Genomic DNA, 14,124 nt, shown 5'->3' on the forward strand with positions numbered 1-14,124 from the left:
CAGAGCAGCATCGCTGTCTCCACGTGAGTGGATGCAGCTCTGGGCTGGAGGAGAAGCACCAGGCTGGGACCTGGGGGCTCACTGCCTGCTCACGTTGGTGGCTGCCTGCCTGCAGCACTCGTGGCTCTGCCGTGCTTGTGTCGTCAGCCGGGCAGCGTGTTCCCAGCAATCTGCAGAGCAACATCTGGCAGTGCTCCTTCCCACCCCGAAACATCTGGACGCTTGGCTAGCTAACAGACACAAGCTGCCATCCGAGGGCCAGATGCCACAGCACATCCCACTCGCCTGGTTTAAAGGGACAATGTGTCCAGAGGGGAGCGAGAGAGGCTCGGTCACTCTGCTGTCCCAGAGTCTCTCCTTTTCCCAGGCTTGGGACAGCAGGGCTGTGCTTTCATCCTGCCCAGCAGAAGCTGCTGCTGCACCAGTGCCAGCAGGGTAAGGGCTGGCAGGGTGGGAGCACTCAGCACAGGGTGAGACCCAGCTGGGCATGGCAGGGAAGGCAGCAGCACAATTTTGAATCCAATCCACAGCTTTCGTGGCTCTCGGTGCAGCACGGAGAACCTGCCAGAGCCACAGCACTTCTGTGTCCATCCAAAATGTTCCTGCCCTTGATTACTTTTAGAGAGCCATGGATTTCCTACAAGGACAGGCAGAATTCACCTCCACCCAGCCCTGGGGTGAGTTTACACTGTGCTGGCTGCCAGAATGGAGCCAGCTTTCCTGGTCACTGGCTGGGAACCTCCTCTGGGTTGGGATCTGCTCTCTGGCCTCACCAGCCAGAGAGCCTCTTGCAGGACCAGTGCTCCCTAGGACTTGTGTCCCCAAACAAAGCCAAAGGCAGGGAGGCAGGGCAGGCTCTGGGGTGCAGCCCCGCTCTGGAGCGGGATCCATGGCGGCTGCACTGGCTCCGAGGAGCCGATGACCCCAACACTGCTGGAAGAGCTGTTAAATCACAGCCAACGGCAAACCGCGATCACCAAATGACTCATTAATTCAGCGGAATTAGCGGCTGCATGGGAGTCGGTTGCTCTCAGGGTGATTTGGGATGCAGCTGATTGGGATTTTAAGAAATTTTTAAAACACTTTTAACGTTAGATGAGGTTTTGAAGGGAGGGGGGAAAAAAATGTAATGCCTTTCAGGAGTTACAAAAATGCTGCCTGTGCAATTCATGTATAATTCAATGAATTCCAGAGTAGTTTGAATATTTAAATTATGTATGATCAAAGCAATAAAAAAATCTGCATTTCCCCTCTCCGAGCCCCCAGACAGAACACTCCCAAGTGTCCCCCCCGCAAAAGACAGCTTCTCGCTTCCACGCTCCAGGATCAACTGAGCCTCATGGCTCCAAAGAAATTGAGTTTGACTGGAGAAATACGACCGTCGAGTGCGACTGCTGTTCTTTAATAAACCCGTGATGCTTCGCATCTCCAGCCAGCACTGTTGCCAGGGCGATGGCCATCGCTGCCACGGAGCAGACCTGCGGAGGGGTGATGGGCACAGTGTGGGGTGAAGGACCTGCCAGCAGCAGAGCCTGGGGACAAGCTCCCGTAGGGCATCCTGTGGACATTGTCCATCTCCTCTCCCCACTCCTCTGCCCTCGACCAGGACATGGCAGCTCCACAGCCACAGCCAGCCAGGCCAGGCAAAAAAAAAAACCACAAAATGCTCCCACTGCTCCTTCTCCCCCCTCCCAGATGCTGTAAATTTGCATTAGTTTTCTGTAATTTAATGATCTATTCCCAAGAGAAAATTAGTCTTCAATTTACAAAAAAATCCCTGTTAATTTAAGCATAATGGCAGGAGAGCAGTGCGAGCGGAGCTCGGCCGGCACCTCCCGCTCCTCCCTCCCCGCTGCCTTGCAAAGGGCAACGAAGAGGGAGGATTTTAATAACACACTAAAGTCCATTTGGAAACTCAGGATGATGACTGCAAAGAGGTTCCTGGGGGCGAGAAAAGCAATTTCCTCCTGAAACAAGAGGTTATTTTGAAGCAGGCAGACACACTGCTTCAGCTGAAGGTTGATGCTGCAAAGCCGGGAGAGGCAGGAACGCGGCTGGCGAGCTGTCGGGAGGCAGCTGGCACCAAACCATCCAGGCTTTTCAAATTCCCAGCAGTGCCAGGGCTCTGTGGCACCCTTGCCAGTGCAGTCCTCCGCCTGCCAGGGGTGAGAGATGCTGAGCTGGCTCCCAGCGGTGCTGCGGGTGCCCCCGTGCAGAGCCAAGGCTGCCAGTGCCACCCCCAGGGACGGGGCTGAGGGTCCCCCCAGCACTCGCCAGGGTGCTGTGTAAATCCTGAGTGCCAGCCAGAAGCCATCTCCTCCACGGATATTGAGACAGATGAGGGTGGCTTTGCTCATTAGAGGCTGTGGCAAAGGGTAGGTGCTGGGAGTTGCTGGGGAAGAGCTGCGAGGGGAGCTCATTAACTTGAAAAATTGGGTCCAGAGGGCTCATTTGTCTGACATCAGTGCACTGTTTTTTCTAGTAATGTGGAAAATGAGGAAGGGTGATCTGAGCCTCTGCTCAGTGAACGACCCTTTGATTTACCCCTTCCTCATTCGTGTCCTCTCATTCAAATTGCCTCCGATACTGTTTATTTTCCGTAGGTCTAAACCTACCCAGGTAGAAAGTAAGTCCTTGCTCCCAGGATGCTGCGCTTACCAGACAGATCAGGCACTGCCACACGTTTTCTCCCAGCAGGGATGGTGTCAAGGGGTCTGTGGTGTGGTCCCAGTCAGGCCAGCGTGGTCTCAGAGCAAAGCCTGGGCAGGCTGGAGCAGGGGGCTCTGGGCTCTGCCCCAGCAGGCAGAGGCTGCTCTCAGTGGGGCAGGGAATGAGGGGCTTAGGGCTTAAAACCCCTCTGCTCACACAGTGGTGGATGCCACCACGCAACAGGGTCTTGGCACTGGGTCTCGCTGCAGGGCGCTGCCGCATGGGCTGGCCCCCCGGTCTTCTGCAGGAGCCTGGTTTGTGCCCCCTCGTTCACTGGGGTCGTGGTGGGCAGAGCCTGGCCCAAAACATCAGACACAGCTGATCCCCGAGCTCTGGGATGACTGCTTGTGTGGGGAGGTGCTAGAGGCTCTGGGTGGAGAGGCTGTAACATTGTCTGAACCCTTACTCGGTGATTTCCCGTGGTTTTCTGAGTGAATTTATGGCAGAGGTGGCTGGAGGACACCCCACTCCGTTGGACGGCAGCCACCCGAGGGCTGTGCAGCTGCAGAATTCCCCACGCCACTGCCTTCCTGGGGCTCGCTGCCAGCCTCATCCATCCTGAGAGCTGGACTAGTGGCAAGCTGGGCTGTGGGCAACTCCGTGGGCAACTCCCAGCTCCTCATCATCTCCATTTCTGCTGGGGCACAAACCCAGTGCCAGGTCTGGCTGAACACCCCTGGAAGCCAAGCTGTGCACTTGCTTCCTTATCTACGTCGATGCAGAGATGGGAGACCCCCCAGGACCCCCAGGCTGCAGCCAGCCTGGATCCCATCCCATCCCAGGGCTTTTTGGATCCCCACCCACCCCAGGATTTTCAGGCTCATAGGATGTTCTCGCTTTGGCTGGCGTTGCAGGGCAGGCTCCTGGGTGCCTCCCCCCTCACAACCACACATGCAGCAAATCCAGCAATTAATAAGAAGTGTTAACAGCAATCACGCTAATTGCATCGAGCTGTTAATAAAGGCAGAGTCGACAAACCACAGCAAACACTTGAGGGAAGGCTGCAGCAAAGCTCTGCCAGCGTGCTCCCTGGCTTGCTCCTGAGTGCACAGGAAGGTAAAGGGGTTCACAGGAGGGTGTGAGGGGGACAGGAGGAGCACACGGGGACACGCGGCTCACCTGCTCACAGGTGACAGAGCACAGGAGGCTGCTGAGCCCCCCAGCCTTTCTCCTGCCACACCAGAGCGGAGCATCACTGCGAACCAACCCAAACATGTGCAGTGTGCTCTCCCCCACAAGCCGTCCCGAGATGCTGTTAAATTAGAAGGGAAATCTATTTCCTGCTTTAAAAAAAAGCAGGGGAGCGCCCTCGGAGTTCAATATAGCCATGCGGTATGTAAATGAACTGACAAGCGAGTGAATAAAAAATGAAGGTTTGAATTATTGAAGGGTAGGAGGAGATGGCGCATGCAAATAGCATTAATGTGGCAAGAGGCAGTGCTCTGAGCAGGGAAAGGAGGCTTTGAAACGTAATTATTTCTTTTAAGAAAAGGGCTACATATTAAAGCAAAGCCAACAGAGCCAGCATGTGTTTATTCCAAAGGCCTCTCTTTCCATCCTAGTACTTTACTCTCCTGGCCTCTTTTTTATTCCCCTGCAAAGCAATGGGAGAAATTGAAGGCAACTGAATTTTTTAGCCTTAATTAAAATAAGATAAATTAAGTTTTCATTGCTACACAGGAATAAATGAGTCCTGCTGATGGCCAACAGCAGGCTGCTACTGAGAGAGCTGGGAGAAGGTGTTTGCTAATTGATTGAGAGGGGACAGGGCTCTTTGGCTTCCAGAGCTGTTGCAATCATCCTGGTTTATCACAGCTCCCTAGAAGCTGTGGGGATTTCCAGTACATTTACAGAGATCGTGTGACCTTAATTTGAATGGAAAAATACCTGCCTCAAGCTGAAAGAGGGGAGATGGAGATGAGATCTTAGGGAGAAATGTTTTTCCGTGAGGGTGGGGAGGCCCTGGATCAGGTTGCCCAGAGCAGGGGTGGCTGCCCCATCCCTGGAGGGGTTCAAGGCCAGGTTGGATGGGGCTTGGAGCCCCTGATCCAGAGGGAGGTGTCCCTGCCCACGGCAGGGGGTGGGACTGGATGGGCTTTGAGGTCTCTTCCAACCCAAACCATTCTGTGATTGTATGATTTTAGAATTTTAGCCATTCAGAAGGATTTAATCATATTTAAATTGTGGAGCCGCTCTGGTTGCTTTTGCTCTTGTTTCTCTGTGCATCACAGAGACCACCGGGGCAGGAATAAATGGGACTATGTGCTGGGCTGGACTGGCTCCTCTACCTGTGGCAGCATTAGCGCCTCAATACTGAATACCCAAACTAGCTGGTTACTTTTATCACCTGTAAAGCTGACAGGGAATTCTGGCAGAATGGGCACTCTGTGAGCACAGTAAATGTCTTCATTACCTTCCACACCACTGTATTTATGCCTTTCTGACCTCTTCAGGACTGACAGGGGAGGTTATGGGTTTCCTTTTCCTAATTCAGTACATGATGGCTCGGGATGAGTTGTTAAAGCTATAGATCAAAATGTCATTTATTAGAGAAGTGCCTCCCTGGGGATTCTTATCCTTCATTTATTATTTGTCTTGTGCTGACAGCCTGCTCTGTTCTGTCTAATCTGTCTTTCCAGCTATTTATACAGCACCTGAGTGCTTCCCATTGCTTAAAAATGATGGTTTGTTTCCCGCTCCCTTTCCTGAAAGCCAATGAGAGCTTTGGGATTTATGACAAGTGCATGCGATTTATTTCCCCATTCACTTCTGAGTTCCTAGTGTGAAGGGTCTGCTCCATCCCCCAGCAGAGGGGCTGTGGGCTCGGTGGGGTGATGCGCAGATGCCTTCCCCGCTGCTTGCAGTGTTACTGTCGCAGGTGCTTGGTGGCAGGGTCCCCCGGGTGGCCCTGGCCTCCTCCACAACCCCTCAGTCTTCACGTGGACTCACAGGCTCCTGGGCCACGACACAGGAGCAGTTCATGTGCTTTAAGTGATAAATCACCTTGCATGGGTATCAGACGTGCAAATCGCGTTCATCACCACAAACCATTCAAGAGCAGCCCACCAGCCAAAATCTCCTGCAATAGTTCTGCATTGCAACTGCTCCATCTCGTTTGGATGAGCTGAGTGCTGTACAGGGGCTGGACGTGCTCCTTGGGCTGCTTGGTCTGCATCGCAGCCAGGCCAGCGTGGATTGTGCCTGCTGCATCAACCGATTAAAGCGATTCCTCCCCGCTACAGGCAGCCTTAGCATTGATGAAAAGAGGAGGGAAGAGAATTCCTCCTCGGATCCCCTCCCTCATTTTCACTATCTGCTTGAAGGATGCCATTCATCCTCTCAGCCCAGAAAATGCCCTCGGTAGTGATGGAAGCCGGAGGTGCACACGTATCTGTCTGCAATGACCAGCTCCAATTTGCTTTGGCAGCAGAAAGCTCTCCTTAGTAGTCAAGGACGGCACTGATGACATGTGTCTGAGACTGTGATTTTGCCATTCAGGCTCATTTGCAGGACCTGATGGCCAAGCCCACCAACCCTGGGCTCCTTCCAGCAGTGCCTCCTCCCACCCAGGGTACTGAAAAGCTTTTTCAACTCTAGTAAATATGTTGAATTATCTGTCTCACCTTTAATCAGTTTCTGCTCCTTTGCCCTTGGGCTGCTCTCCCTCAAGCTGTGTGTCAGGATGCTGCCCTTTCCCCCCTCTCCCCATGGTACCTGCAGATCAGGCAAAGGTGGGGGGTGTCCAGCTGCGGGCAGTGGGGGAAGCTAGCACCCACCTAACCCACAACAAAGATCCAAACCTGCCTTTCTAACGATCCGAATGTATGAAACTCAGAGCTCATCGCAATGCACAGTGGATTCAGAGCTTGCTTTCTGTTTCTCACAGCTTTCCCACCCCCAGTCTGACACTTAGATATGAGGCTTTCTGCCCTTGCTCTACCCCGTCCTAAGGCTCTTGTCTCTGAACAGCCACCGGTGCTGCTCTTCTTCAGGCAAGCAGCAGCCTTGCTCCTCTGCTTTACGCCCAGAGAGCTGCACAGAGCCTGGAGAAAGCGCTCATCCTGCAGGCTGAGGCTGCTTTGTTCTGCCCAGGTGAGAGCTGCTGCCCATCTTTTATGCCTGAGCTGTTGATAGCCGAGCTGCCCTCCTCTCCTGCCTAGTCCCTTGGTCCAGGGGGCACAGAGAAGGACTGTGATGGGGCACCTTATGGGCCAGCCTGGTGCTTGGCAGCCATGTGAGAACCCCCAAGTTCTCTCCTTTCTGTTTGATGCACACGATTTTGAGATCCCCCTTCTGCATCCTCACCCACCGAGACAGCCCACGTCTTGGGCACCGAGTGCAGGCTGTTCCTGGCCTCTCCGCTACAGCCCCACTCTGGAATTTCAGCTGGGCAACAGTGGGATGAGTGCTCCTGCCTCTCAGCTCCAGTGGCTCCCAGTCCATCCCAGTGTGGGTCCTTCCTTCCCCTGGTTTGGCCGCTGTCTCCATGGCAACGTGCTCTCCCTGCAGCAGAGGCATCCTTGGCTCGCCACTTCCAGCGCTGCATTTGTATTCCCAGCCTTTGTCTCCTGCTCCGCGCTGGCAGCCGGCCAGGCCAGGCATCCATTTCAAAGCAGCCTTTGTTTTATGGCTGAAAGAGATGGTCAGAAATATATGTGATTTAATCCGGGTGAGAACACCGCGTTTCTTGGCTTTCCTCCTTCCCCACAGCCAGCCCGGGGTTCAACGGGGCTCAGCGTTACCTGTGCTCGGGGAAAAGCCCCGCAGAGAGCAAATCGTCCTGCCAGGAGCCTGCGAAAATGGGTCTGCAGTGTCTGACAGGCAGGAGAGAGACATTTTCTTTCCCTCTCCCACTACCTGGGATGTATCCATGATGTTCTTTCACAGCCAGACACGGCATTTCCAGTGACCCCATCCAGGAGATTCAGATACAGCTGAAATTGGTCAACTGCAAAGCCCACTCTCTGGGCAGGGGAAGAAGCTGCTTGGAGTGAAAGAGGAGTCCAAAGGCCACCAGCTCACTGATTCCTCCCTCATGCCAAGGCAGAGCACATCTGGTAACAGGGAAGGTAAAGATGTCTGTGTCCGGAGCAGCAGACCTCAGGCCTGTCTTCTGTCATGACTCTGGAGTCTGTTTTATACTGTGAATCTCTGCTGTCCTGCAGGGATATAGATGGTCATACCAGATAACTATATTTTCAGGTGTGTTTAGGAGCAAAGGCTATTCAGTGATGTTTCATTAAGACGCGTTTTAGGATCTTCTGGCTCTTCAGGACACATAGTGACCTTTGCAAACGTGAACAATCATGTGTTGATGAATTGTTGACCAGGACCACAAAGAGCAGGGAGAAACGGGAGCACTGGGGTTCAGGGCTGCCCAGAAAGATGACAGGAGCTGCCAGGCACCAGGGCAGTGGATGCACCTCCCTGGCAGTACCAGCACGACTTTGCATGAGGACGCTTCCCTGCCTGGAGCCGGTCCCAGGAGTTACCAAGTGCCAGAGCTCACGCTGTGGTCTGTGGTGTCACTCTATAAAGTGTGTCCTAGCCCTGTTTGATTCTCTGTCATTAGAAAATGCAGCAGATGAATGGCTTTCTAAAGCCTAGACTAGAGAATATTGCTGGCACAAAAAGAAACAGCCTGTGGCAGAGCAGAAATCATTTGTGCCGTTGTCAGCGAGAAGCACTAAAGAAATGGGTGAAATCTTCCATTAATTGGTACTGTGCTGAGAGAGGGCAGTTGTTGAGTTAGATGATCGATAAGCATTGATTACCAAGAAGCTTGCTCCTGTTAAACATGATGCAGGACAGACTAAATGTACATAAACAGCAGCACTGGGCAGGGTTTGCATCCCTCGGTGAGAGTAGCCTGGCTGTGGGCACGGCACCCACATGGTCTTTGCCCTGGGTCAGTGCAGCCACCTGTCGCAGCCTGTGCAGGTTCTTCCACGTTGGCTCCAGTACTCCAGTCACTCCCATCCTTCTCCTGTGGCTCCGGTGGTTTCTCTGCAGAACTGACTCTCATCTCTCTCCTCAATTCAGCTGCTGGGATTAGTCCTGGTAGAAGGGCCTGAGCTCTGCTGTAGCATGGAGGCAGGGGAAGCAGTTTCCTCCATGACATTGGTGTTTGCACCAGTCCATGGCAAATTGTTGGGGTTGGAGGGTGAGAAGAAAGGGGAAACGCTTTTCCCTGCATGCTTCATCCACATCTTGCTGGTGGCGAAGAGGGACAGTGGTCTGCAGTGCCAAGGGATGGCAGGGGGCACTGCTGGACCCGCCGCTGTGGCAGCGGCTCAGGGGAGCCACTCGCACCAGGAGAAGCTTCTCCCCAGCCACCACTGCCAGTTTGGACCGGGCAGTATTCACCAAAGCCTGAGCAGTGCCGGGTGGGGGAATGAGCCCATCGGTGCTGTTTTTGTTTGAAATGCAATGCAGCCCTGGTAAATACATAAAGATTGGGAACATCTATTGCACTGCATCACTTAAGGGAGTGGGGATGCGAGGACGGCATAACTGGCTGGATGCAGAGTGGAATCCAGGCTCAGCGATTCCATTTTGCAGTTGGCAGCCTTCCCAAACGCAGATCAGGGAAAGCGAGTTGGACTCGCTTTAAAACACTGGGAGATTCTTTATCTTTTCTAATTTTTTGCTGATTTAAAGGGTAGGATTAAATTCTCATTTAATAACCCCAAGTGCCTGCTCTCCCCGGCTCTGATCATTCTGTGTAACAGTGATAATGCTGGAGAGGCACTGGGAACATTCTTCTCCGAGCACGGCTCTGTTTGCTGATGCAGCCTGCAAACAGGCACCGCCTGCTCCATCACCAGCCTTAACATAAGGTTTTCCTTGCTGTTTTCCAGCTCTGTTTGGAAAGCAAGCTGAACGCTTTATGTTAGCAACTTCCAACTTTGTCATTTGTGGTTTTCCTTCTAATTAAGGATCTTATGGAGACCCAAATGTTCCCTACTCACGTACATGTTTCAGCTGACTTAACCAAGCGACCTAGGGCAGGCATTGTTTCTATGAGCAGGCACTGCCTGTTCAGTACCTTCATCTCGTTCTTCCTGTCGGTGGGGTGAGTTTTAAATAGTTCTACAAACAACTACTGTAAATAAAGCCTTTACAGCAAACGGGGAGAGGAGCCTTGCAGCAGAGTAATGCACAGAGTCTCTGCTCTTTGCCCCTCACTGCTAGATCAGCCCATTTAGATTATTTAAGTCAAGTGTAATTTTGAAAACAATCAGGTTTGCTCGAGACAGAGTCTTCATTCTGTGCAATGATGCTGGAAAAGTGTTCTGGATGGAAATTCTCCCCAGGCCTGCACGTCTCACGGTGCTTTACGAAAGCAGCTCTTTGCTTTATTTTCCCCAGACATTAAGCAGCAAGTATTTTTCTTCCCAACTCCGCACTGCAGCCTTCATTTTGCGTGAAGCCTTGACAGCAAACTGCAGATGAAGGGGAAGGGCGGAGGGCTGGGAAGCATTGAGATGGCGCCAGCTCCTTTTTAACTGTTTTCAGTCAGTACGTTTCTCTGCTTCCTGCAGATTATTCTCTCGTTCCGATTATATGAAAAACCTAATTAAAAAGTGGATGAGGATTTGAAGGTGGGAGGACCTGTGTGTGTGCCAGGCTGGCAGGGTGCAGGCGGTGGCTGCTGTCACCAGGAGCCATCACATTTGAGGATGGTGCCCAGAATGGAATGTTTGCCGAGTGGTGAAAGTGTAACTGCACAGACCCACTCGGGCAGCAGCCTGAGCGCAGGGTGGGTCCATTGCCCTTGCATGGTTGTTTCCATAATTCCTCATTTCATATATGACCAGGGTGCACCATTTGAACATGCCACAGAATGTGGCTGCCAGTCTAACTGATGTGCTAACACAAAACACAGTGCTCCACAGGTCCCAGACCCTCCTTGTTCTGCTTGGAGCAGGCAGGCAGGGAAGCCGTAGAGCCCACATCTGTGCTGGGAGCGTGCTGGGTGCTGTGAGAACCGAGAGCTCCTGGCACAGGGAGCCCTTGCTTACACCCATCCCGGCCGTGGGGTCAATCCTGTGCCTGCTGAAAGCAGGGGAGCTTCTCCCACAGTTCCCTGCAATCCCTACCCACCACAGCCCCTCCACTCATCCTCCTGCTCCCAGCAGTGGGAAGAGGTACAGGCATGGGAGAGACCAAGAGCTACAGCTTCCAAACACCTCCCATCTCAGCAGGGAAAGGGAGGTGGGGTGGATGGAAGACTCTAGTAGGCCCAGATGATAAATATCTCCAAATCGAGTCATCTTCTACCACAGTAAAACGTGCCCAGGGCTTTAGCTTGGATGGATGTTCAGCGATGCCACCGATGGGCACTTTGTCTTCGAGGGGCAGCAGTGACAGGGTGTGGAGGGAGGGTCACTGTTAACTGGATTCCTCCCTGCACACAGCAGCTGGAGTGCACCTAAAGCCCAGGAGGAACACAGGGGTGTTAAGGATTGACCTACTCATCATCTGGGAGCTGCTCCAAGCCCAGAGCATTATGTATCTCTAAGTGCTGAGGGGCTATCTGCCTCCCCTTTGCTGGCAGAATCAGAAACCTGGGATCTCAGCAAGGAAATCCAGAGGCCCAAGCTCCAGTAAGCACAGAAGAACGAAGAGTGAACTAAAAAAAGTAGTAAGCAGGAGAGAAGGTGACCCAGACCCTTATGCTCAACAACCTGTGTATGAATGCTAAAGCCAAGAGCAGGTGATTAACGTAGAACATAGTCTGGAGGCGACCTAATGGATTGCCTTGCTCTTAAGAGCAGCATGGAAATCAGAAGGGACAACAGGAGCTCAGAGACATAGCTGGAGTACGGGCCTGAGGACAGTTCTTTGGTGGACTGCTCCTCCTGCAGCTGCCTAGCTTCTGCTGGAAGTGGGCACAGCCAGCACAGTTCCAGAGCTCACTGTGCTACACAGATGTGCCTGTTCCGTAGCAGCTTCTGCGCGGGGACAAGTTGACTGGTGAAAGCTGAATTCAGAGCAGAACGGTCATCAGTGTGCAGTTCCAGCGTTCAAAAGAAGGAGAGGTGATCTGGTGCTGCTTCTACCCTGCTGCCAGCACGTAAGAAGAACCACTGCATGGACTGGCAGTCCTTCGCATGGACAAAGCTCAACCTCCTCTGTCTTCTGGAAGAAAATGGTCTTCCTGTTTGAGAGTGCCTGAATTTCACTAATGCATCCAGGAGGTCACCAGCAAGGGGGAGAGCTTAGCTGAAAGGAAACGCTGCCTGCCAGGGTGAAAGAGGCGAGGTCACGATGTGGATGCAAGGAGATGATGGAAGGTTAGCCAGAGCAGCAGATCTGCTGACAGCGTATAACCAGCTGCAGGATCTGCAAGGCAGACTGACAGCAATCGCTGCAGCATCTAGTCACTAGGAGCTCATGCATAAATAAAATTAGAGAACAATTTAAAGTAATAAAGCAAGCTACAGACCTTGACTATGAGTTTCATTGACAGTGGCACAATGCAGTTAATGAAATGACATAACAGAAGTACATAATGCATTCAGCAGCTTTCACAGCTGAGGACAGACTTCACAGCAGTCCTCCCACACCAAGTGCAGTGCCTCGAAAGAGATAAAACAGGGCTGCTGTGAATTAAGCAGTAACAGGAGGCTGGAGCAGACAGCAGGGAATAACAGCTTTCAGTCACGTGCTGTTACACAACAATCCAAGCCTTTTCTTATGAAGAAAAATGAACAAGACCAAAATTAACTTGCAGGTTAATAACAGAAGCTGAGAAACCCCCTTCAAATTGTCAGTGCCCTTTTAAGAGCATAAAAGATCATACACTGACTTCCTGCACGTGCACATTTGGCTCACAGCAATGCACACTGTTATTAAGCCTTTAAGAAGAGGAAGAAAACACCCTAACTGGCCACACTACACTCTCATAACTGCTCATCTTTAATAGTGGAGGGTCTTCTTCAGGTGTCCATGACAAATGATGCTTCTCAGGGGTCCGTACTGTGACCAGTGCTGTTTAATATTTTCATCAGTGGTATTGACAGGGAGATCAAGGGCACCCTCAGCAAGTTTGCAGGTGACACACCAGAAAGATGGGATGGAACCCAGACAGACCTGGACAAGCTAGAGAAGTGGGCCTGTGTGAACCTAATGAGCTTCAACAAGCTCAAGTGCAAGATCCTACACCTGGGTCAGGGCACTCTGCAGTTTCAATATAGGATGGAGGCTGATGTGATTGAGAGGAGGCCTGCAGAGAAGGCCTTGGGGTGCTGGCTGATGAGAAGCTCAACATGAGCCAGCAATGTGCGCTCACACCCCAGAAACCAACCGTGTCCTGGGCTGCATCAAAAGAAGTGAGGCCAGCAGGGCGAGGGAGGGAGAACCTCTGCTACATGGACAGGCTGAGAGAGTTGGGGTTGTTCAGCCTGGAGAAGGCATAAACCTTAGAGAAGCTTCCAGTACTGAAAAGGGCTCCAGGCAGGCTGGAGCGGGGCTCTTGATCAGGGAGGACAGGGATAGGATGAGGGGAACGGCTTTGAATTGGAAGGGGGAAGATTTAGGCGAGATCTCAGGAAGAAATTGTTCATGATGAGGGTGGGGAGGCGCTGGCCCACGTTGCCCAGAGCAGTAGTGGCTGCCCCATCCCTGGAGGGGCTCAAGGCCAGGCTGGATGGGGCTTGGAGCCCCTGATCCCGTGGGAGGTGTCCCTGCCCATGGCAGGGGTGGGGCTGGATGGGCTTTGAGGTCCCTTTGGGTCTAACCCAAACCACTCCGTGACTCCGTGGTTTGTGACTCTGCGAATCGTATCTCCGTGTTTCTCTGGCTCTGACTGTGACTCTGCGAACAACCCCCCCTACTCCGGCACACCGGAAGCGGCGGCGCGCGGGGCGGGCGGGGTTCCGGTTCCGGTGGCGGCGCGGTTCCGGTTCCGGTGCGGCGCGGCCGGACGCGGCCGGGTGAGGCGGCAGGAAATGGCGGCGGGGCTGCAGCAGCCGCAGCCGGGCCCTCCCGCTCCGCAGCGCGGGGCCCAGGCCGTCTAGAGCCGCCGCACAGCGCCGGGCCCGGCCCGCTCCGCGCCGGCACCGACCGAGCACTTTACATACATGAGGTACCGGGACCGGGCGGCGGCAGCGCCGCTCCCGCAGCGCCGAGCTCCCCGCCGCATCCCCGAAGAGGGGAGGGGGGCCTGCCCCGGGGCACCGGGCGGGCTGCTTGCCACCCCCCCCCCCCAACTTCCCCGTTCCTACCCCCCTCCCCTCGGATCCTCCTCCTCCCGTATCCCCACCCCCGCCCCTCCCTCCTCACGGTCCTTCGCGCCCCGTCCCCACCCCCGGCCCCATGGACCTCTCCACAGAGCCCACCCACTCCCCTCTCCTCCCGGCCGTATCCCCTTCCCGTATCCTCACGGATCCCGCCCCCTTCCCCTCCACG

General features: G+C 53.6%; 1 protein-coding gene across 11 annotated transcripts in view; it reads left to right on the plus strand.

Annotated features, from left to right (window-relative positions):
• Window positions 1-14,124, plus strand: part of TNRC6A (trinucleotide repeat containing adaptor 6A) — a 73,858-nt gene that overhangs the window by 17,591 nt on the left and 42,143 nt on the right. Inside the window, exon 1 of one of the 11 annotated variants that reach the window (XM_069869935.1) lies at window positions 13,620-13,801. The exons of the other annotated variants lie outside the window; for them this stretch is intronic. Coding sequence (XP_069726036.1) covers window positions 13,797-13,801 — 5 coding nt within the window. The 5' untranslated portion in view covers window positions 13,620-13,796. Of the gene's footprint in view, window positions 1-13,619; window positions 13,802-14,124 lie in introns of those variants that run through there. 11 annotated transcript variants of the gene reach the window in all.

This window comes from Phaenicophaeus curvirostris, chromosome 16 (genome assembly GCF_032191515.1).
Source record: "Phaenicophaeus curvirostris isolate KB17595 chromosome 16, BPBGC_Pcur_1.0, whole genome shotgun sequence".
In the NCBI taxonomy this organism is placed as follows: Eukaryota; Metazoa; Chordata; class Aves; order Cuculiformes; family Cuculidae; genus Phaenicophaeus; species Phaenicophaeus curvirostris.